This window comes from Bufo gargarizans, chromosome 5 (assembly GCF_014858855.1).
Source record: "Bufo gargarizans isolate SCDJY-AF-19 chromosome 5, ASM1485885v1, whole genome shotgun sequence".
Classification (NCBI taxonomy): Eukaryota; Metazoa; Chordata; class Amphibia; order Anura; family Bufonidae; genus Bufo; species Bufo gargarizans.
Window position 1 is genome coordinate 77,719,863 of NC_058084.1, and position 25,340 is coordinate 77,745,202.

The following is a 25,340-nucleotide window of genomic DNA, read 5'->3' on the forward strand; positions in this document are numbered from 1 at the left end:
ACGCTGGGAGAAAAATATCTGTCCTCCCATACCCTTCACTATGTCACAACAGATAGAATTCTATAAATAGATTATAGATATAATATAGACAGATAGATATGAGATGATGATAGATAGATAGAATTCTATAGATAGAAAAACAGGATAATAGATAGATTTATAGATAGAATTCTGTAGATATATAGACAGAAAGACTGATAGATATGGTGATAGATAGAGAGATTTAGGCTACATGCACATGATCGTATTTGTTTTGCGGTCCACAAAGAAAAAACGTATGCCTAAAATGGACAAGAATAGGACATGTTATATTTTTTTTTGCGGGGCTACGGAACGGACATACGGATGTGGACAGAACACGGTGTGCTGTCTGCATTTTTTGCAGACCCAATGAAATTTATGGGTCCGCATCCTGTCCGCAAAAAAAAAAAACGGAACGGACACGGAAACAAAATACGTTAATGTGCATGTAGCCTTATAGACCGATTTATAGAAAGATAGATATTAAATAAATTATAGATAAATAGACAGATAGATATGAGATATATAGATAATAGGTAGATAATACATGATAGACAGATAATGATATACTGTAGATAGAATGTATATGGTGTCATGTGATCACTGTATAATAGGTAGATAATACATGATAGATAGATAATGATATACTGTAGATAGAATGTATATGGTGTCATGTGATCACTGTATAATAGGTAGATAATACATGATAGATAGATAATAGACAGATAATGATATACTGTAGATAGAATGTATATGGTGTCATGTGATCACTGTATCTTAGACCAGGAGAAAATAACTAAATACGTTGAGGTTTTGCACAATCTGGGAATTTCCCATACTTTCATTCTAGGCTGAAGATGTAGAGATCAGGAAATATTGGCTGGGGGATTACCGGCCATTTCCTTCAGCTGTGACATCAGATGGGAATGAAAACCGTCTCCTCTCCAAACCTTGACCACTCCAGTCTAGGTGCTACAAGGTTAACCCTCTGCTCTCCGCCAGCTGGCCAGCAATAGTCAGCATACATGGGGTCTGAGGTAATATCTTCTCTTCATTGTCTTTCATCAGTCGTTTTTTTTTTTTTTCCCACAACAGGAACTGCTGTTTTTCTTTCACTTTCGCCTCTGAGTACTGTGTTGTGTGAGGACTGCAGAGGGAGGGGACTACGGGCCTCAATAGCTCTTCCGGGAAGAAGAGTTTGTCTGTACGTGAGAGCTGCACTTCCCTGACAGTGGACTCTGGCCGGGGGACGTACTGATTTCCAGGAAGATGAATAGCAGCACCAGTAGCACCAGCAGCACTCAGGAGCTTGACTCTCCAAGTCCACTTTGCCATGAGGAGAGCTTCCACACACGGACTGAATGTATCAGCAGCAACTTACAAGTCATACCATATCACAAGCTTGTCGACCTCCAATTTATCAACAAGGGAGCCTATGGGACCGTGTACAGCGCCTTACATTCCGACTGGAGGACACGAGTTGCTGTAAAGTTCTTTCCAAAAGAGCGCCATCTAGTGGATAGGTGAGTGTCATCCAAAGACGGTTCCTCGTGGCCTCATGCACGCAACCATATGTATTTTGAGGTCTGCAAAACACGGATCCGCAAAATATTCAACTATTAAGGGTGCATTCACACGACCGTAAGTGTTTTGCGGTGCACAAAACACGTATACCGGCCATGTGCGTTCCGCATTTTGCGGACCGCACATGGCTGGCGCTGGATAGAGAATACCTATTCTTGTCCGCAACCGGACAAGAATAGGACATGCTCCATATTTTTAGCATCCATTGAAATGAATGGGTTCGCACCCGTTACGCAAAATTGCGGAACGGATGCAGATCCATTTATACTGTCATGTGAATGTACTCTAAAAAAGATAGTACTTTGCTGCAAAATGATCACAGACCCATTGAAATCAACGGGTCCGCAAAATAAAAACGGATACAACACAGACGTCAAATGGATGTCATCCATATTTTGCAGATCTGCAAAATACATACAGTTGTGTAAATGTAGTCTAAAAGTCAAAATTTGTTGAAGAGACAGTCCAGATAATTTTTTGTCTCCCTCCCCCTTTTGTCTCCCCCCCCCAATGAGACTCAGTGATGGCCAGTTCGCAGTGTTCACCAGCGAACACATGCGAGCTGCCATCTTAACTCTTACCTGTGCCTGTGCCGCGAGTCGTCAGAAACAAATGCAGTCACCGGGAGCAGGCAGTTCCGAGAACAGCCCGATGAAGGCCCCCAGCGGCTGTTCTCAAAACTGCCTGCTCCCGGTGACTGCATTTGGCCATCACTGCTCACTGTATCCTAGAGCATCTGCCATGTGGTCAGGAAGTCCTTTTCTCTACTCATTTCTATGAAAGCCTTGCTGTCGTAGGTATTTAGCTTCTTAGATTCCATAGTTAATAGTGACTGCTGCATCTACGTGATTGACAGATGGAGAGAGCTCCCTCAGTGGCCCCCCACGCCCAGAAGCCTAATAATGGCCTCCAGATCTTCTATCTACGGAAAACAATTTATACCCTCCCCAAGGTAGGGTCTAAAAGGCAAACTGTCAGTGTGATCCTATATTACATTGCCATATAGAGGTATTGCAATGTATTATACCAGCGATCAGAACATCACAAGTTCAAGTAGCACTAAAAAAAGTGAAGAGGATTTGTAAAAAATTATTTAAAAAACATGCAATTTTTTCCAATAATAAAATTCCTTATTACTAGAAAAACTGGAAAACAAAATACTAGACATAATTGGTATCACTGCGTCAGCAACAACCACCCAGTCTAAGGCCTCTTTCACACGACCACGTGTCCCCCATGGCCGTATTTCAGCCCGCATATGGTGCGTCCGCAATACAGGGAATACCGGCCGTGTGCATTCCGCATCACCGATGCGGACCCATTCACTTGAATAGGTCTGCAAATCCGGAGGTGCGGTGCGGTACGGAAGCACTACAGAGTGCTTTCATGGGGTTCCGTTCCGTGCTTCCATTCCGCAAAAAGATAGAACTATCTTTTTGTGGAACGGACGAATCGCGGACCCCATTCAAGTGAATAGGCCCACATGCGGCTGGCCCACGGTCGGTACCTGTGCATTGCAGACCGCAATTTGCTGTTCGCAGCACGGGCACAGCCAGTACACATTCGTGTGCAAGAGGCCTAAAAATGAGCATGTTACTCTCACAGTGAACGCTGTAAAAAGCTATGTGAAAAATTGCTATTTTTGGTCACCTGACCTCTAAAAAAAAAAAAGGGTAAAAAGAAGCAATCAACAGGTCATATATACCCCAAAATGGCACCAGTATAAACTACAGCTCATCCTGCAAAAAAACAATCAATTTCTTATGTCTCGACAGAAAAATGTTAAGGATCTTAAAATATGGTAGGACAAAAAGATCAAATGATTTGTAATAAATAAAAAAAAAGTCATTTTATGATGTGGTAAACCATAAAAAAAAAACTGTCTAAATGTGGCATCATCGTAATTGTATTACATGTTATTTATACTGAACCCCATGAAAAACATAAAACATTGACAGAATTACTATTCTTTAGCCACTTTGCCGCCCAAAACATGGAATAAAAGTAATCAAAATGTCATATGTGTCGTAAAATGGCATCAAAGGGAACTACAGCTTGTCCCATAAAAAACAAACCCCACACAATAAATATTTTATGGGCCATAGAATAGGCTGACACACAAAAAGAAAAGTTTTATGGTGCCAAAGAAGTGAAACATAAAAAACTATAAATTTGGTATCACTTTAATTGTACTGAACTGCAGAATTAGGCAGAATTTTTTTTTTCTTTTTCTCTGAATATCCACCATAGGAGGGTCCCTGGTAGGGTCACTAGAGCTCCTGGATGGGGGAGACATGTGGCCCCTGGACTCCAGATTCTGAGGGGGGCCGACATTAGGGGACCAGGATCGGGAATGGCGTGACATAGTGAGCACTGACGAGGCTGAGGGTTAGTCACCCTATAGGAGCAGAAAGAAGAAGCAGTCGAAAGACAGACCGTAATAAGACCAGGACCGGCGCTGCAGGAGACGCGACTGAGGCAGAGAATCGCTCCGGAACAGGCACCGCACGAAATCCCGCGAGATCTCGGCCGCAGTTAACACACGAGATCTCGCGAGAAGGAGAAGAACAGAGAAGAAGAAGGGGAAGAAGCGCGCGAAATGGCGGCGCCTCCTCCCCGCAGTGCGGGCAAGCAGCGCAGGCCTGGGGACAACGAGGGGTAAGAGGGTAATACCCCACAACGATAGAATGAAGAACAGAGAGCCCACTCCTCCCCAGCCGGAGCAGAAACACCGCAAACGGCGGGGAGAGGAGAGGCAAGCTGAAAGGGCAGATAGAAAAATATATAACTATAAGTAAACGAATAACATATATAAGTCAGGACAACCCTCAGGTTACCAAACAGAAGATATCACACGATATATCACAATAATGAGATACCATGCCCTAAGGAATGCCCAAAAGGGAACACCTCAGGGCATAAGGAAAAACTGCTATGTATACTTAACTGGAGCAGCAAAGAAAGAGGACTGCTCCAGTGTGACCAGGGGTTATATGGACACTGGGAGTGACATGGTGGGGCTTGTTGCCATAGTTACTGCATGTTTAAAGTGTTTTTCTTTGCTGCTATGGAAACACAGTAAAGAGAGAGACAGCAATATGAGCCTCCGTGTCCTGGGATAAAATTGCGGATGTGTGAATGGGGCCTTAAAGGTAAAATGTCATGCACAGTATACCACATAAAAACACTGACAGAATTGCTACTTTTTTAACCCCTTTGCCTCACAAAAAAATCTAATCATTAAAGAAAAAGTGTAGTAGACTATGCATTTCAGGACTTTGAAAATAAATGATATAGGGATAAGTGAAATGATTCTAACAAATTAGTTTGTCTCATTAGCAAGAGGTCTTCACATGTGAGGGGTTGTCCACCCAAATGAAGAAGAGCACCCTGCCTGGTGATTGACAGGGCCAGATATCTAGCCCGGCCCTGCCAACCTTGGCCCTGTGCCGCTGTTCAGAGTAGTGTTGCAGGTGTCGAATCTCAAATTTGCAAAACACATGCACCTCTACCCAGCAGGGCCCCCAACTAGTTATCCGGCCCTGTCAATCAACAGACAGGTGGGTGCTTACTCACCTGTGGGGACGACCCCTTCTAACAGCTTCTGCTACTGCATCAATTTGGTTAGAATTGATTTGCCCGTCGGTAAAATCATGATAACTTAGGCTACTTTCACACTAGCGTTCGGGTTTCCGTTCGTGAGCTCCGTTTGAAGGAGCTCACGAGCGGACCCGAACGCAGCCGTCCAGCCCTGATGCAGTCTGAACGGAGGCGGATCCGCTCAGACTGCATCAGTCTGGCAGCGTTCGGGTGTCCGCCTGGCCGTTCGGAGGCGTGCGGATCCGTGCGGATCCGTCCAGACTTTCAATGTAAGTCAATGGGGACGGATCCGTTTGAAGATGCCACAATGTGGCTCAATCTTCAAGCGGATCCGTCCCCCATTGACTTTACATTGAAAGTCTGAACGGATCCGCGCAGGCTACTTGCGCACTTGCGAATTTTTTTAAAGTTATTAATGCAGACGGATCCGTACTGAACGGAGCCTCCGTCTGCATTAATATGAGCGGATCCGTTCAGAACGGATCCGCCCGAACGCTAGTGTGAAAGTAGCCTTACGCAAACTCAAACTTTATTATGGAAAAATGTATACATCAGGTATATAAAAAAAAAAAACAAGATGTGAACTTAGCCTTAGTTGGGCACTGTATTATTAGAAAATTGTATTTCAGTAATATTTGGGAAGCATCTGGTCAACAAAGGGAGACTTTGATTGAAGATGCTGTACAGGACACCATCCAAATCAAAGACTGATCTACGCAAAACACAAAGATGAAATTATAAGACTTTTCTCAAATACAGATCATTAGCAAATCAGATGGTTTCCCTCAATATTACAGGGACACAGGTATTATTTTCATGATAGCAGAGTAAGGTGAAAATCTGGTGAGATCCACTTTTTCTCTGGGAGGTATCAAATGTGAAGGGGAGGAGCTGCTTCTAAATGCCAAAATGGATCTTTGTGCTCACATCTGGTCAGGATTCGGGGTGAAAAAAAAAATCAGTTTTTGGCCCAAAGAATACAAAAGGAGTAAATATTCAGCTGCAAAAAATTTCCTCACCTCCTGCCAAGAACCTGAATTTTATTAATGCCATGTAATCCAACTTCCTGGTGTAACATTCTGCCAAGCTAAAAGTGAAGGATACAGCTTCTTCTGCTAGAGGAGGAGATAGCGGACTGTAAAGGATTACGCCCGCTAGAGGAGGAGATAGCTGCCTGTAAAGGTTTACCCTGCTAGAGGAGGAGATAGCTGCCTGTAAAGGTTTACCCTGCTAGAGGAGGAGATAGCTGACTGTAAAGGATTACGCCCGCTAGAGGAGGAGATAGCTGCCTGTAAAGGATTACGCCCGCTAGAGGAGGAGATAGCTGCCTGTAAAGGATTACGCCCGCTAGAGGAGGAGATAGCTGCCTGTAAAGGTTTACCCTGCTAGAGGAGGAGATAGCTGCCTGTAAAGGTTTACCCTGCTAGAGGAGGAGATAGCTGCCTGTAAAGGTTTACCCCCGCTAGAGGAGGAGGACACAGCTGCTTGGAAAGATTTGATTATACTACTGTTACTTCAAGAGGTTTCAAAAGAGGTGACAGGTCCTCTTTAAGGTCCGCTCTGGTCACCATTAGTTGCAGAGCATTTTCTACACAAGACTTCTGGGTGACTGTGACTGATAGGGTGGCCAGACGTCCGGTTTTCAGGCTCCCTGTCCTCCGTCTGGCGCAGTGCCTGGACGGACACAGGGATGTCCTCCTTTTCAGTAGCTCACGTTCAGACAGCAACACTGTGCTGTCTGAGCGTGAGCTGCAGCAACTGACCGAGGCTTCTCTCACCCCCAGTCAGTCACTAGTGCCGCAGATATGGCTCCCTGTGGATGACTGAGGGGAAGAGAAGCGCCCTCCCCCGCTCACCTTTCATTCACAAAGTTCTTCCCTCTCCTCCCCCCTCCTCCCCCGTGTTTTTTCCAGCCGATGGCGGGGGCGTGGCTTCACTGACATGGGGGCGTGGTTTGGGGCGTTGTGGGTGTGGTTTGGGCCGGTCCGGCTTTCTAGGGTGAAGCCAGTGGCCACCCTAGTGACTGATGACAACTCTGCTAAGATATCATATTGTTATTGTGTGACTCCCACGTTGTCATGGTCGTGTTGCTCCGGTATTATGGCCTAGCAGAGGACACTAAAAGATCTGATAGAACTTTGGATACAAGTAGAGTTATGCATTCTATTATGCTAAAATAACAGTTGCATTAAAAACAGAAGTTGACAGTAGGTGTGAACAGAGTATTATGGTGGTGATTTATCAAGATTAGCATCGTCTACGCCAGTCTTGATAACCTCTGCACAGCCAGAAGATACGCATGACTCGTCATAAACTGTACGGAATTTACATTTATCTCGTAGTTGATTTTATTCCTCATTTACACTAGAAACATTTTGTAAAAAATGATAAATCTGTCAGGGTTGATGGTCCCGCCAACATCACAACCCCTTTTGGAAAGTGGCAAGGGCATAAGTATCTGATCGGTGGGGGTCCAACACTCGGGACCCCTGCGAATCTGCTGTTTGAGAAGGAACGGGCGCTAGTAGTAGCACCGCAGCCTTCTCTCAGTTTAGTTTAAGCTAAGTGATGTCATGTTCATCAGTCACATGGCCAAGGAACAGATAAGCCCCATAAAGGAGATTGGGCTGAGCTGCAATACCAAGGACATCAACTATACAATGTACGGCGCTGTGCTTAATGAGAAGGGAAAAGGATGCAGTGCTCACAGAACGTCTGGCACCTTCTAAAACAGGTTATCAGTATATAAGTCTCAGAAAATCCTTTTAACTTTAAAGAATGGTTATGCTGCATTGTGGTGCTTTACTATGGCTTATCACTTGTAATAAATTGAATGCATTCTACTGCAGAGCACATAGGGAGACTTGCATTAATTGTGGTGTACCACAGAAGCCGTGTGACAACCTCTCCCCCAGTGACCACGCAAAGACTAATCTATGCCGCCAGACTCTGACTTATGCCTACTTTTTATAACACATTTGAGTAGGTCAGAAAAGTGTCAGCCTAATAAACCTCAGGTTTTGCAACATCAAAACTGCCGTTGCCATGGATCCTTTCATAAATCTATTATTCCCTATGTGGCTAATATTTTATAATAACCTCTAATATTCGGTTGTGTGGTCAAATGGTTAAGTGTGCAGTTTCTTCCAGGAAGCATGAGTACATGTGGTTGAAGAACAGGGAGGAACAAGATAAGACGTGACACAATCAGCACAATCAGCACGCTGCATCAGGCAGAATCCTCAGAGTACAGCTGGAAATTTGCAGACAACACAAATCTGTTGAAATATTCCATCAATAGTGTGATCGCTGATTCCATATATATATGACAATGGCCTCATGCACACGACCGTTGTTGTGTTCCGTTCCGCAAAATGGGGTTCCGTGATCCGTTTCTGTGTGTCTTCCTTTATTTTTGTAGGACCACCAGACATAAAGGAATGTAAAAAAAAGTCTAAGACAGGTTTGCCATGCAAATGATAGGAAAAAAACGGACGCGCGGATGCGGATGACAATCTTGTGTGCCTCCGCGTTTTTTAGCGGTCCCATTGACTTGAATGGGTCCGCGAACCGTTTTCCGCGAAAATAATAGGACAGGTTATATTTTTTTGACGGACTGGAGCCACGGATCACGGATGCGGATGGCAAATCAATGGATCCGCAGAAAATCATGAAAAACGGCACAACGGACACGGAATAAAACAACGGTCGTGTGCATGAGGCCAAAGACTGCTGATCACTTTGCACTTAAAGTGTTCCTGTTACTTTAGGTGACTTCAGAATAAGCTGTGTGTGCATGAAGAATGTCAGGGCTCTATGCCGGAAGAATCCTGATCAGTTTTATCCTAATGCATTCTGAATGGAGAGAAATCCGTTCAGGATGCATCAGGATGTCTTCAGTTCCGGAACGGAACGTTTTTTGGCCGGAGAAAATACCGCAGCATGCTGCGCTTTTTGCTCCGGCCAAAAATCCTGAAGACTTGCCGCAAGGCCGGATCCGGAATTAATGCCCAATGAAAGGCATTGATCCGGATCCGGCCTTAAGCTAAACGTCGTTTCGGCGCATTGCATAGCTTTGCATAGCTTTTTCTGACAGGTTACCATGGCTGCCGGGGCGCTAAAGTCCTGGCAGCCATGGTAAAGTGTAGTGGGGAGCAGCATACTTGCCGTCCGTGCGGCTCCCGGGGCGCTCCAGAGTGACGTCAGGGCGCCCCACGCGCATGGATGACGTCATTCTGGAGCGCCCCGGAAGCCGCACGGACTGTAAGTATACCGCTCCCCACTACTACTATGGCAACCAGGACTTTAATAGCGTCCTGGGTGCCATAGTAACACTGAACGCATTTTGAAGACGGATCCGTCTTCAAATGTTTTCAGTACACTTGCGTTTTTCCGGATCCGGCGTGTAATTCCAGCAAGTGGAGTACACGCCGGACCCGGACAACGCAAGTGTGAAAGAGGCCTAACACTATATCTGACCATTATTTGGGGGGGGGGGGGGTCCGCCTCGGGTGCCAGCTCTCAGGGGGGTGCCAGAAGCAATAAGTGTTTCCATCAATACAGATGGAAGCGCTCATTGCTGGAGCACTGGGAGCTGGGTCCTGTCACTCAGCGCACAGCTCCCAGTGCTCCTCCCCTCCTTCAGGCCAGCGGCACATAGAATGGTGAAGCAGGAAGACTTCTCCCCGCTGCCAGCATGTGAGGGTGGAGCCTGCAGCCCAGAAATCTACATAAGCTCCGCCCACACAGTGCTGCAGAGCGATCTGTGTCTTCAGGGAAGAGAGGTATGCGAGCTTCAGGAACGGGACAAGGTGAGTAGTTACTCTATGTTGTTGTTTTTTTATTTTTTTATTCAGAGGGCTTTATTTCTATGGAGGGGCACAGAGGGCTTTATTACTATGGAGGGGCACAGAGGGCTTTATTACTATGGAGGGGGCACAGAGGGTATTACTACTATGGAGCGGGCACAGAGGGCATTATTACTGTGAAGGGGCAGGGCACAGTGGGCATTATTACTGTGAAGGGAGAACAATGGGGATTTCTACTATGGAGGGGGCACAGAGGGCATTACTAAAACAGTGGGCATTACTACTATTAAGGGGGCACAATGGGCATTATTACTGTGAAGGGGGCACAATGGGCATTATCACTATGAAGGGGCACAGTGGGCATTATTACTGTGAAGGGGGCACAATGGGGATTACTGTGAAGAGGGCACAAAGAGGACATTACAATTGTGAAAGGGGCAGAGAGGGCATAACTACTGTGAGAGGGCACAATGTGGGCATAACTACTAAGAGGGGGCACACATCTGTACAAAACTCCTGTGAAGGTTGTACAATGAGGTCAATACTACTGTGAGCCTCGGGGGTTCCATTTTTTTTTTAAGTTTTGGGGGGGGGCAGAGAAAGGACCCGCCCCAAAATGCGCAGTGTCGGCCGGTGTCCAGCTGAGAGGTAAGGCGCAAGCGCATTGGGTGGCTCCTTCTCCGCAACTTTGGTGTGAAATTTCCCTACCCCGTCATTATGCGCCTGCGCAGTGTGGCACTCCCCCAACTGTGGTGAGAAATTTCCCTACCCTGTCGTTGTGCACCTGCTCGGCGCGGCACACCTCCTTCCAAAGCTGGGAATGTCATGTCCGGTGCGGCCGCGTCACAACAGGAAGTGACGAGGGTAGGGAAATATCACGGAACAGGCTGCTTTAGCTGCTCCAATCTTAGGATTGGTACCAGATAGAAAATATGAACCTGACCTTGTTTGAAAGCTGGCTTGCAACCTTTAAAACTATACCACGGCATTATATCCACTATATCAGACGATATAGCCGTTAGAAATCAAGTCAGAGGTGAAAGCTGTTTTTACTTTCACTTTCAGCTGGGCACTTGGGAGCTTGTTTTTCAGCAGAATAAAAGTGCTTTTCCTGGACATGAAATACAGACACAGTACACACAGGTGTGCTTGGAAAGAGTTTGCAATCTTCTATGGGGCAGTGTTGTTAGTTATATTGGTGAAAATGAGGTGACAGACTCCCTTCAAGTACAATACTGTGCTTTCCTGTTCAAAGATTCTAAAGCTTCTAGTAAAGTTGTCCTGTCCAAAAACTATGGTCTTACTACTTTTGTACCATATGGCCTAGTCCTTCTATCACAATATGACAGATCTGAGACTCCATCGTTTTCAATTTTCTTCTCCTAAGAACAAGCAGAGAAAAATAAAAAACACAATGGAAGTGTGAACAGAGCCTGGGGACTGTGTTCCGCCATTTGAATGGTGCGGCGTTTTAGCACTCCATCAATCTTTACCAGACTGCCAGAGATAGACAAGTATAAGGACTCAGCTATCTCCAGCAGCCCCACAGAGATGAGTGTGCATCTGCCAAGCCATTCAAACATTGCAACACAGATGATTCTTCTTCTTATGATCGGTAGGAGCCCCAATGATTGGGGATAAGTTGATATAACGGGACAATGGGTTTCCTGTCCCAATTTGAGCTGAGGCTTAAAAAATACAGGCATTTTCTCTCTAAAGATATAGGGTGAGCTTAGGGCAGATAGAACTGTAAATGAATGCGGTCTGTCAGGTACATGATAAATACCAAGGCTGTACCGTAGCCATATAGAGTTCACCTCACGTCTGTCACTGGCCATACACAAGACTATAACCGGCCTAAATAGCTGATATTAGCCATTTTTGTTAACCATTGTGTAGAAAGCTAGACCGAATGAGATGATGGCCAATGATAAACTTAGTCTGTGGAAAACGTGATCAGCCACATTGGAAAGTGTCTTCCGTTGTTGGCTGAAACACCATGTGTATGGTATGATTGGTCAAATCTGGATTCATCATTTGCCATTGTGCTCAAGGACCAGGAAATCAGTTTTGTAAGAGACGACTGCTTGGTTAGCCAGGTTAGTCTAGAATGTTGCTGGTGGGATTACTCATGCGAACGATCCCATGGACTACTGAATGGCCTATCATTGCCTCAAGTGTATGGCCAGCTCTGCTGTAGTAACTGGACCCTGTCTACTTTCTAGTAGGTGACAGTAACTAGTAACTCCTTAATTTACTTACTTGTACGAGCCCATGGAAGCCATTTGGTTCCGTATTTGCATAGTTCATATGTGCGTATTTGTTCCATTTTTTTTAATCATTCGTAATTCCTTAACATCACAAAAACTTGTAACAAAATACAAAACTAGAGGCTCTGTGGTGAGTACTCGTCACCTCGCAGCACTGAGGTCCAGGCAGGTTCTTTGCAGTTTAGGCGGTCTTCCACTGTTTGCATGGGTTTCTTCCCACACTCCAAAAACATAATAATAGGTTAATTTGAAATTGCGATTCCTCACCGCAGCAAGGACCATTGTGAGTGATGGAGTGTGCTGTGCGGCCCTGTGCAGCATGTCGCCTCTGTATCAATGATAAAAATGTATACAATTCAGAAACAAATGGTGAAAAAAGATCCATACTGCGCATCCGTATGGGATTTGTATAGTGATACACAAGTGTGAATGAGCCCTTACGGTTTCTTCTGGTCACTTGTCTCCTGCAGAGAAAGAAAGAAAATCTTAAAAGAAGCAGAAATTTTGCACAAAGCCAGATTCAGCTTTATACTTTCAATCATGGGAATCTGTAATGAGGAAGATAACATTGGGATAGTGACAGAGTACATGCCGAACGGATCACTAAACCAGCTGTTACACGAGGTAGGTGTACATGCGCAGGATCCTGCGCCTAACACATTGTTCTGACCAGACCATTCCTAACAAATGATTGTGGCCTAGTCATGGTGACTTTTATGCTCTAATTTTTTTAAAGGGGTTGTTGCAGTTAGAAAAACTGAGAAACAGCGCCATTCTTGTCCGTAGGCTGTGTCTGGTATTGCAGCTCCGCCTTACTTCTCTAAATGGAGGTAAGCTGAAATATCAGACACAACGGATGGCTCTGTATCTGGACAAAAGCAAATGTGGTTTTCTAATCTCATATAGCACTTTTAATTAAAGGGGTTTTCTGAGACTTTTTAACTGATGTTCTATCCTCTGGATAGGTCATCAGTATCTGATCAGTGGGGGTCTGATACCCAGAACCCCTGCCAGTCAGCTGTTAGAGACGGCACTGGCGCTCATATTAGCCCTGCGGCCTTCTCACAGCTTAGCCTAGGCCAAGTGACGTCACGTTCATCAGTCACATGGCCTAGGCAAAGCTCAGCCCCATTTAAGTGAATGGGCTGCGATACCAAGTACTGCCGCTATACAATGCTCAGTGAGCTGAGAGAAGGCGCTACTGTGAGCTCCAGTGCCTTTTCAAACAGCTGATCGGCAGGGGTCCTAGGTGGACCCTCACCAATCAGAAACTGATGAATTTCTTTGAAAGTTGTAGACCTGGGGCTTTATTTTTAATGTCCAAGATGGAACTACAGTCCGATGTGGGTATTGGTAATTTGTTACCAGAGGTCGAATGTCGATTACAAGGATGGACATTGAATCACTGGTCTCTTCTTCATTGGTGTAGAGGGAACAATTACAAAAGTAGTTGTTCAATACATATTATAAATATACATAGGTTAACCAGTGAGATACATTTGGTCAGTTTTTCTACTGTCAATATTTCAGGACAACCCCTCTCCAGAGATTGTGTGGCCCTTAAGATTTCGTATCCTTTACGAGATTGCATTGGGAGTGAATTTTCTGCATAATATGACCCCTCCACTGCTCCACCATGATTTAAAGACACCAAATATTTTGCTGGACAGTGAATTTCATGTGAAGGTAAGTTCAATTGTTTTTATAAATTGTAATGCTTTCATAAATGCTAGCAAAAGCCATTAAACTCAAACATAAATTTATTTACAAAATAATGCAAAACCTGTACAAAAACTGAGCTAGCCATGTCCACGGTTGACACATAACCCGCATGAGATATGTAGAAGTAATATGAAAAAGAGCAACTTTACAGTTAAACAACCTATTCAAGTCTATATCTGTATATGTAAAGGGCATCTGTCAGCAGTTTTGTACCTATGAAACTGACCTGTTACATGTGCGCTTGGCAGCTGAAGACATCCGTGTTGGTCCCATGTTCATATGTGCCCGCATTGCTGAATGATGTTTTAATATATGCAAATGAGCCTCTAGGGACTGGCGTAGATTTCAGTTCAGGTGCGCAGATTACCAAAAGCAGCGCCTAATATATGACTTCATAAATTAGGCGCAGTCTACAGCAGCTCATGAAGTTATCACAGACTGGCATACAACACTGGTCTACAATAAGTCAAGCCCCATATATGAAATGGAATTTCCTTATACAGTATGCTGAACAGTCTAGGCAACAGAATTACCAACTGTTTCACCTTCAAGTCGCGTCTTAAGAATGAAATTTACTTGTTACTTCCTTTTTACTTACAGAGGGTGAGGTTTGGTGATTTTTTTTAAATAAGTTTGTGGCAAGACCAACTGCCACATTTATCTTCATTATTAGTCACAAAATTTCATGAAGAGAATGTAAAGATTGAGGAGGCCCAGAATAGCAAGAATAATAGCAGCCCAGACAACTTCTGTACATGATAAGGTTATTGGGGAATTACCTTGGGACCTCACTTCACCACATTCCTATGTTTGTTTCACCCTAACCCTAACCTAAACTCCCACCAAGAATGACACGGAGCCTTATCTTGGAATTAAATGGCCACAGCAGTCTTTTATTAATACAAACATAACATAAAATTCCAATATAAATATATATATATAATCCTAGACCTGACGAAGGAGGTCCTAGAAGCCCACCAGTTCCAGCTGATGCCCCAAACACCCGGTCAAGCCACCTTGCCTCCAGCCGTATCACTCCAGCTCGGAGACACTGAGTGATGGTCACCCCACTGAAACCCACCAACTTTCCATACCTGGGAGTCCAGCCCCACCAATTGAGGCCCTCCCATCCACAAACACCAAGCCCTACCACCGTCTTCCAGGACCTCCTACCGCCAGACTGCTATGACAAAATTCAAGTTTACAATAATAACCCAAACAATTGCATAACTCAGCAACATTCCTCCCCCCTTTTTTTTTATCCTACACAATCCCCCCCCCCCCCCCTACTAACCGCAAACCATGGGAGGGTGGGCGGGAGTTTCTCCTGCTCTAAAATGGCGCCTACTTTCCCGCTTCACTCCCCCCTTAAAAACCTAATGCTCCGCCCCTCACCTAACCCAGCCCCCCTTCCTGACTTAACCTTTTCTTGCCCTTATTAAAATCGCCGTCCCCTAAACTTATCATGGCAGCCTCCCCTTAGGCTGCGCTCTAGTCCGGCTGCACCGTACACTCTCAAAGCCGCAGATGCTAGGCTAAATGTATACTAAGTGGTTATCCTTCACTTGAATTTCCACATGCCTCCCCTGTTGCTACACGTTCATCTAGTTACTAAGTTTGTTTGGGCAGTTCCTATGCAGCTGCCTTGCATCTGAATTGGAGTTTGGTTATCGCCTACCTTTGCCTGGTTGATTAGAGTGAAGTTGATGATTGTCTAGCCTTTATGTATCGTAGCCTTATTCCATTTTGGTTGTTGGGTATAGCGCTTGCTAGGTACATTCACTTACAGATAGTTTGTCCTTTGTTCTGTAGTCTGGGATCTGTAGTTCCATGATTGTGTGTTTTGGTCAGTTGTGTTTGCCGTATATTCTGGGTTCTGCATTTTCACAGTCTTTCTTGCTGTGTTTAGGTTCGGTGTTTAGCTGTGCAGTTGCATTGTCCTGGCTGATGTGCTGACTTGAAGTCAGTTATGGTCAGTTCAGTATTGCAGGATTTCTGTTCATAGGGATCTACTGTAGATCATTGACCCTCAGCATTAAAGGGAACCTGTCACTGGGATTTGATGTAAAAAAAAAAAAATCAGTGGATGACAGGAACTTAAAGGGAACCTGTCACCGGGATTTGATGTATAGAGCTGAGGACATGGGTTGCTAGATGGCCACTAACACATCTGCAATACCCAGTCCCTATAGCTCTGTGTGCTTTTATTGTGTAAAAAAAACCCGATGTGATCTATATGCAAATTAACCTGAGATGAGTCCTGTCCCTGAGATGAGTCCAGCGTGAAGGAGCCCAGCACCGCCCCGTATCCTCAGAATCTCCTCCTTGCTCCCCGACGTCAGAAAGCCAGAGCGCCGTAATCTTGCGATGCACGATCTAGCGCATGCTCAGTGTCGTCATAGTGTTCCTTCCCTGTGCTGGCATCAGCCTCAGGGAAGGAACTGCGCATGCGCTAGCTCGCACATCGCCAGATTACGGCACTCTGGCTTTCTGACATCGGGGAGCAAGAAGGAGATTCTGAGGATGCGGGGTGGTGCTGGGCTCCTTCACGCTGGACTCATCTCAGGTTAATTTGCATATAGATCACATCAGTTTTTTTTACACAATAAAAGCACACAGAGCTATGGGGACTGGGTATTGCAGATGTGTTAGCGGCCATCTAGCAACCCATGTCCTCAGCTTTATATATCAAATACCGGTGACAGGTTCCCTTTAAGTTCCTGTCATCCACTGATTTTTTTTTTTTTACTGTTTTGTTTGCTGCCAGTAGTAATACATGCATTATATTTATTGCTTCTGCTATTGTCCGGCTGTTGTGTAGTTCAGTAAGTCCTGTAGGTGTCTGAGTACCAAGAGCCACACTTAGGACTTGAGAAAAACTGCTATAGGTGAAGTCCACTTCTGCACAACCGGCATTAATACAAACATTTTGGTGGTCATTTACTATCAGAAATAAGTCTATTAGGCTTATTTTTGGCGCATATTGCGGTTCAAAGGTTTTTTTGCCGCAATCTGTGACTTTTTTCCCCGCTCACACCAGGTCTCAAAAAGGGAGTGCGGTGTGGGCAGGGAAGGGAGTGGGCCAGCAGATCCTCCGCCAGCTAAAGTGCCTATTAAGACCGGCATCTAAAACACCGGTCTTAGGCCTCTTGCACACATTGCTGTCCGCAATGCACGGGCACTGACCGTGGGCCAGCCGCATGTGGATCACAAACCCATTCACTTGAATGGGGTCCGCGAGCCGCCCGTTCCGCAAAAAGATAGAACAAGTTCTGTTTTTTTTGCGGAATGGAAACACTGAATGGAACCCCACGGAAGCACTCAGTAGTGCTTCCGTGGGGTTCCATTCCGTGCTTCCGTTCCACACCACATCTCCGGATTTGCGGACCCATTTAAGTGAATGGGTCTGCATCCATCATGCGGAATGCACACGGCTGGTGCCCCGTGTATTGTAGACCCGCCGCATGAGGGCCGCAGTACGGCCACAGCGGGGCAACGGCCGTGTGCAAGAGGCCTTAAAAGGGTTGTCCGGGTTCAGAGCTGAACCGGATATACCCATATTTCCACCCAGGCAGCCCCCCTGATGTTAGTATTGGAGCATCTCGTGCTCCGATGCGCTCCCTTGCCCTGTGCTAGATCGCACAGGGCAAGGGCTCTTTTGTTTACAATAACACACTGCCCAGTGGAAGCTTCTGCCCGGCAGTGTGTTCGGTGACGTCACTGGCTCTAATGGGCGGGCTTTAGTGATGCCCTAGTCGTTTTACTGCAGCCCCATTGAGAGCCCGATTCATCACCAGAACTCCTGAAAATGCCTTTGCCCTGCGCTAAATCGTGCAGGGCAAAGGAGAGCATCGGAGCATAAACTGCTCCGATGCTCAAGTCAGAGGGGCTGCCTGGGTGAAAATGGAGGTATGTCCAGGTTCGACAACCCCTTTCATAAATAACCCCCATTTATTTTTGTGTTTTTTGCTTAGTGCATAGCTTCTGGGGGCACAGCTTAGATTCAAAGAGTATCAAAGCCATATCAGCATTTTAGCAGGTCAATTTGGGGTATTTAAGCCCTTTTTCCTGTCTCAAATCCATCCACTTTTGGGTAACAATCTGCTAAATAAATCAAAGCCACACAACTGCCAAGTGCTACCAAGATAACACTATGTGCCTAATTATGAATGTATCTAAATAAATGACACAGTAGGGAAAAGTAACATGAATCAAAACACAGAATCATGATGCAATACTGTATCATATCAAGTAATCCCACCACCACTGGTCAGGTAAGATGAATTCATTCAAAGAATCAAAATTCCAGGTGGTGAGCCCACATGTCTTCACTGTTCAGACAGGGTGAAATCCTTCACAATCAGCAACATACATCCATAAAGCTTCAACATCTTGGAGTCAATCATACATTGCAGAGTCAGTCATAAATGGTGAGAGGGAAATGTGCCCGTGTTTGTCACTGGTGAAACAAAACAAAAAACCTGACCATCCCTACAGAACAAGCCCTGCACTGACCTCTGGAGAGCATCTGCCCCGGGAAGAGCAGCATTTAGTGGCCCTATAAAACCCTGACAAACGCTATTCTATAAATTAGAAATAACAGAGATAAAGCCCAGGCGCATTTCTGCTGGCGTCTGAACAAGCGTCCTCAGTGGGCAGCTTAAACAAACATGTTCCCTATTAGCGATCACATCCAGTTTGGGGCGGGCTGAGAACTTAAAGTGGCCCTGGAAAAAAAAAAATCATAAAAGTGGCCCCACGTTGTAGTCGGGTCCATATTGACAGAAGGTGGGGAAACACAAATAGGCGAGGTCATCAATACCATAGTACAAAATACTGTTCCTTCGGAACCATATACCACAAACAAGCCCCAAAAGCTGTCCCTCTGTGGTGGTCATCAATAGCTGCCATTTTCTGCCCTGCTCCAGTTCTCTCTGATTAGGATATGGAGCAGGGGACTTAAGTGGTGAGATGTGGGCCACAGCAGGGCATGTGTGGTCGCTGGCCAGGTACATGAGTAATTGATTCTCACAGCGTTAATTAGCGCTGAGAGCTCATTATGTACCCAGCCAGCGTCAGAAAGGAAGGCTTGGGAGGCCCCCTGGGCACCGGCCCACCGGGAAGTTTCCCTGTAGGGTCTATGGGGTCTGAGGCATTTTCAAGAAAAAAAGACTCTTTCTGCAAATTAGAGATTTCATTCACCATTCACCAAGGGGCATGGACAGCACTGGAAAGCTGAGGTGCACTAGGCCCCTTCCCTTGATGAACTGAGCTCTTGTGAATGAGGATTTTAGTGACAGGTATCATTTTCACAAAACAGGTATCATCCCTACCAAAAAGTGTGACTGGTTAATAGGGTTGATCCTGAGCACATGTGGCAGAATCAGTCAGAATAAATGTTCATATTCTCACTCCACATGATGATAAAACGATGTTTGTACTGCACTTCCCAGCTGCTGGCTAGTGCTGTCAGCAGTTTAGAATTGTAAAAATTGCTGACTGATTCCCTCTAAGGGCTGAGAGTGGCATAAAAACACAAATTGTCTTATTTACTTCCACTGGTCCACTGCTGCTCCCGTTCCCATACTATCCAGGCCCCACCTGGTCTCTGACTCCTGGTGCCCCTAGACTCACAGGGAAAGTCCACTCAACCAATCACTGACAGGGAAAGTCCACTCAACCAATCACTGACTGAGGTGGGTCATCGCTGCAGTCAGTGATTGGCCGAGCGGTCATTTCCTGTTCGTCAACAGGAAGCAGAGACCAGAGAGGGCATGGTGGGGATCAGAATCGAAGCAGTGGAAATTAGTGCGACTTGCTTCATTTTTTTAGTGCCACTCTCACACTTTTTAAAGGGATTCTGTCACCTGGATTTTGCCTAAAGAGCTGCGGACATGTGCTGCTAGATCATGCGCAATATCCATTCCCCATAGCTCTGAGTGCTTTTATTTAGTCATAAAAACGATTTTATATATATATATATGTAGCGGTCAGAGGAGGGAGAGACCGCAATGCAGGATTCAAGTACAGTACAGCGGACAAAGACTGAAGCAAAAGCCGGCTTTATTAAGGAGCAAAATGAAACAGCCGGAAAACCTGAGTAACAATACAGTACCACCGCACCAGCGGCACAATGGGTCAATGACAGGAATGGTATGAACAGGTGAACATAACACAACAACAGTGGTAATGAGGTTTTGCATAGACACAGAATAAGCTAAACAGCAAACAGTCAGCTTGCAGGCTACTCTCCCTACCAATTTCCTATCTAGCCCTGCTACCCAGAAGAAGCTTCTACAGCGCACTGACTAAGTCCCTGACTCTATAACCTATCACAGATAAGCACCGGTGCCACTCACAGTTCTGCAGATTCTCTTGGATCCAAAAGGATGCAGTCTGGCTCCAGGTCCGGTCGCTTGCTTGTCTGTCTTTCTCTCTCTCTGGTCACAACAGATGCAGCTCTCCACCTCTGGCAGGAAGGATCCGGCTGGTCTCTACACACGGTCCCACTCCTCTGTAACACACTTTGCAGTCTTTCTCTGGGTCACAGCTGCAGCACTTCGAGTCTATCTTGGCCTGTCTCCAGCACAGCCAGCTTCTCAGGACTCCCATCAGTCAGGCTCCATGTCCCATCACTAGCATTTACTTGGCTCCTAACATGGCAGCCATCCTCTCCCAGCTCTCAGGGCACTCCCACCTCTAGCCAGGACTCAAACCCCGGGAACTTCTGGCTCCTCCTACCTCTTGGGCATCTCAGAAACAGTTCAGCTTCCTCTTACTCAGAGCCACAGTGACCTCTAGTGGCTGAAATAAGTCATCACAGTCTATGTAACACCATATTGTAAGATATCTGTGCAAAGAACAGTATTCTAGGGGCTGACCCTTACATATATGTAAATGAGGCAAGTAAGGAGCCCAAGGTGCTGATACTAACATTTCTGGAGCCCAGCCATGTCCACTGTGAAGGAGCCCAGCACCGCCCCGCATCCTCCGAATCTCCTCCTCGCTCCCGGACATCACAAAGTTAGAGCGCTGTAATCTCGCAGCTAGCGCATGCGCAATTCGTTCTCTGAGGCTGATGCCAGCACACGGAAGGAACACTATGCCGGCACTGACATGTCACGTTCTAGCGCAATCGCGAAATTACGGCGCTCTAACTTGGTGACCTCAGGGAGCAAGGAGGAGATTCGGAGGATGCGGGGTGGTGCTGGGCTCCTTCACAGTGGGCGTGGCTGGGCTCCGGAAATGTTACTAACAGCCCCTTGCCTCATTTACATATATATATATATATATATATATATATATAAAATAGGTTTATTTCCTAAATAAAAGCACTCAGAGCTATGCGTAATGTATATTGCAGATGTGCTTGCAGTGATCTAGCAGCGCATGTCCGCAGCTCTATTGGCAGAATCCAGGGGACAGAATCGCTTTAATAAATACATAAAATTTTTTACAATAATTATTCCGCTGCTTTAAAGTGCAATTCCCTACTGGCAATGCCTGTATATTTAAGAATTATGTAGACAATCTACACCGCCATGCCAAGATTATATTTAAACCTATCACAAACCCAGCTTTTTCCTTTTTCTCATTTTAGATAGCTGATTTTGGTTTTTCACAATGGCGCAAGTTGTCACTGTCAGTAAGTGACCAGAATTCAACAGGAGGCACCATTATTTACATGCCCCCAGAGATGTATGAGCCTAACATCAAAAACAGCCGAGAAAGTGTTAAACATGATATGTACAGGTATGAGTAGAGGAGAACGACTTAGAATTTGATATTTTAGAGGGAATGCTCTGGATGAATTTATTTTTTATTCATATTAATTACATATCTTACTGCCATCAGTGTGTACTGAGAAAACTCAGTGTGCCATACTTGAAACCAAATTCCACCAGAAAAACTTGACATAAGGCCTCATGCACACGACCATTGTTGTGGTCCGCATCCGAGCCGCATTTTTTGCAGCTTGGGTGAAGACCCATTCACTTCAATGGGGCCGCAAAAGATGCAGACAGCTGTCCGCATCCGTTGCACCGTTCCGTGGCCCCGCAAAAAAAATATAGCATGTCCTATTCTTGTCCGTTTTGCGGACAAGAATAGGCATTTCTACAATGGGCCGCCTGTTCCGTTCCGCAAATTGCAGAAGGCACACGGGCAACTTGCGGACCGCAAAAAACAGCACGGTTGTGTGCATGAGGCCTAAAAAAAATCCCTACTGCTATGCCGCTATTTTTCTTTTCTACTGATCGCTATTCCATCCCCTAGTACACGAGTTCTACCTCCTAACCTAACCCAAGACTAGAAGTCATCTTCAATAAACAGAGTGGTAATTTATTAAAGGGGTTGTCTCACTTCAGCAAATAGCATTTATCCTGTAGAGAAACTTAATACAAGGCACTTACTAATCTATTGTGATTGTCCATATTGCCTCCTATCTGGCTTGAGTCATTTTTCCATTACACTGCTCATACCTAGGGGTTACGGCCACTGCTGCAGCGCAGACGCAAGGTGGCCAGAACAGGAGCTGCTGCGCATGAGTGCCTATCCGCACTCCCATGGTCCTATACTGTGCAAGCATGACCACCGCTGCTGGATTGCAGGGGGGTCGTAACCCCTGGATATTAGCAGTGTATAATGTGATGGAAAAATGAATCCAGCCAGCAAAGGAGGCAATATGGACAATCACAATACATTAGTAAGTGCCTTGTATTATCTTTGTCTACAGGATAAATTTAAAACCCAGCATTTTCAGGTTCAGGTTCGGCGTTCGGGCGGTAGATGAATTCCGTTATGAATTTCGTGACGGAATGCAAAGCGAAAGCCTTTAAGAGGCATTCTGCCATAATAAAAGTCTGTGGGCAGCATAATGGATCCGTTTGGTTTGCGTTATGCAGAAAAGGATTTTGTTTTCCGTCATGCATAGCAGAAACCAGACGGATCCGTTATGCTGCCTATAGACTTCTATTATGACGAAATGCCTCTTAAAGGCTTCCGTTCTGCATTCGGTCATAGAATTCCGTTATATTCCGCGCTTCATCCACCGCCCGAACGCCGATCCTGAAACCGTCGGGTTCGCTCATTCCTAGTCCCCTACCATGTATCATTTAAAGGGAGTCTTTCACCTAAACTGACCATTCTAGAACACTAACACCATGATCTGCATTATAGTCCCCATATTGGAATGCAACTTACTGTATAGCTGTCCGTCGCTTATTTTCGCTAAAAAACACTTTTATTTAATATGTTAATTCGGTTCTGAAGGTGCCCAGGGGCGGCGTTTAAGCAGCCGGTGCCCAGGCCCCTCGTCGCTTTTCATATGAAACCCCTCCCCTTTCACCCCTCTGTCCCGCCCTAGGTTCTTTAGAAATCCAGCGCCAGCGCCGTTCACAAGATTCGCTGCGCCTGCGCACTTCATTCCCCATTATGGGCAGAGGCACAAGAGCGTTTAATGCGCATGTGCCGGCCCGTACATCTAGCCGGCTTTGTGCCTCTGCCCATAATGGGGAATGAAGTGCGCAGGCGCAGCGAATCTTGTGAACGGCGCTGGCGCTGGATTTCTAAAGAACCTAGGGTGGGCCTGAGAGGTGAAAGGGGAGGGGTTTCATATGAAAAGCAACAAGGGGCCTGGGCAGCGGCGAAAGCCGCCGCTGGGTACCTTCAGAAGCTAATTAACATATTGAATTAAAGTGTTTTTTTTTTAGCGAAAATAAGCGACGGACAGCTATACAGTAAGTAGCATTCCAATATGGGGACTATCATGCAGATCATGGTGTTAGTGTTCTATAATGGTCAGTTTAGGTGAAAGACTCCATTTACTAGCAATACTGGTGTCTCCCTCATGTGACACTAGGGCCTTTGTACACCTGCTACTGCTGTAACCCCTATAGCTGTGCCCCTAAACATAACTGCTTGTGGCTTCGTAGGTTGCCTCTATCTACCCTGTTCTCAACCAGTACAATTTGGCATTATTACCTGTGAGCAAGAGATTGAGGTCTATTCGGAAATGTTCCACAATCTTTGAGACTGGATGTAATGTCATTTGATTTACAGATGCAGATGAAAGAACATGAGTTGGAGAATGGCTGTATATCACATAGTATGTTGTGCCTAGCACTTAAAGGGCATCTGTCAGCAGTTTTGTACCTATGACACTGGCTGACCTGTTAGATGTGCACTTGGCAGCTGAAGGCATCTGTGTTGGTGCCATGTTCATATGTGCCCGCATTGCTGAGGAAATTATGTTTTACTATATGCAAATGAGCCTCTAGGAGCAATGGGGGTGTTGCTGTTACACCTAGAGGCTCTGCTCTCTGTGAAACTACCGCACCCTCTGAACTTTGATTGACAGGGCCAACCAAGCGTGATGACGTTTTCACTGTACGGCCTTATCAATCAAAGTGGAGAGGGCCTGGCAGTTGCAGAGAGAGCAGAGCCTCTAGTTGTAACGGTAACGCCCCCGTTGCTCCTAGAGGCTCATTTTCATATACTAAAACATCATTTTTCTCACTAATGCGGGCACATATGAACATGGGACCAAAACAATTGCCTTCAGCTGCCAAGCACACATGTAACAGGTCAGCCAGTCTGCTGCCAGATGCCCTTTAAATGGGTTGTCCCTTCTGGATATTTATGATATTTATCACATATCATGTGGCTATGCCGTAAAAGTATAGGTGGGACAACCCCGTTAAGTGACATGTTTTTCCATGAAATATAAGCTGTTGGAAATCTATGCTGTGATCCACGTTGTGATGAGTATAAATAATGGAGCGCCATGTTCATTTTATATTCTAGCTATTCGATTATTATGTGGGAAGTTCTCTCAAGAAAACAACCATATGAAGGTAAGAACCAGATCATTACAAGCTGATGTATGTAACGCTGATGTACTTGTTGTCATATGTTTCTAACTTTTGGTACATACTTAAAGGGAACCTGCCACCGGGATTTTGTGTATAGAGCTGAGGACATGGGTTGCTAGATGGCCACTAGCACATCCGCAATATCCAGTCCCCATAGCTCTGTGTGCTTTTATTCTGTAAAAATACTGATTTGATACATATGCAAATTAACCTGAGATGAGTCCTGTCCCTGACTCATCTCATGTACTGGACTCATCTCAGGTTAATTTGCATATGTATCAAATCATTTTTTTTACTCAATAAAAGCACACAGAGCTATGGGGACTGGATATTGCGAATGTGCTAGCGGCCATCTAGCAACCCATGTCCTCAGCTCTATACACAAAATCCCGGTGACAGGTTCCCTTCAATGTGTCTTATTTCACATTGGGATTTCTGTGACTGTCACAATCAACTGAAAAAGG

At 45.4% G+C, this 25,340-nt stretch overlaps 1 protein-coding gene across 2 annotated transcripts in view; it reads left to right on the forward strand.

Annotated features, from left to right (window-relative positions):
- Positions 1-889: 889 nt before the first annotated feature.
- The window catches only part of RIPK2 (receptor interacting serine/threonine kinase 2), a 91,568-nt gene continuing 67,117 nt past the window's right edge, over positions 890-25,340 (forward strand). Inside the window, exons 1-6 of one of the 2 annotated variants that reach the window (XM_044294829.1) lie at positions 890-1,000; positions 1,117-1,544; positions 12,754-12,907; positions 13,814-13,969; positions 21,606-21,757; positions 24,809-24,858. In XM_044294829.1, the coding sequence (XP_044150764.1) occupies positions 1,291-1,544; positions 12,754-12,907; positions 13,814-13,969; positions 21,606-21,757; positions 24,809-24,858 (766 nt within the window). In that variant the 5' untranslated portion in view covers positions 890-1,000; positions 1,117-1,290. The remainder of the gene's footprint in view (positions 1,001-1,116; positions 1,545-12,753; positions 12,908-13,813; positions 13,970-21,605; positions 21,758-24,808; positions 24,859-25,340) is intronic. The other variant, XM_044294830.1, reaches the window with a different exon arrangement.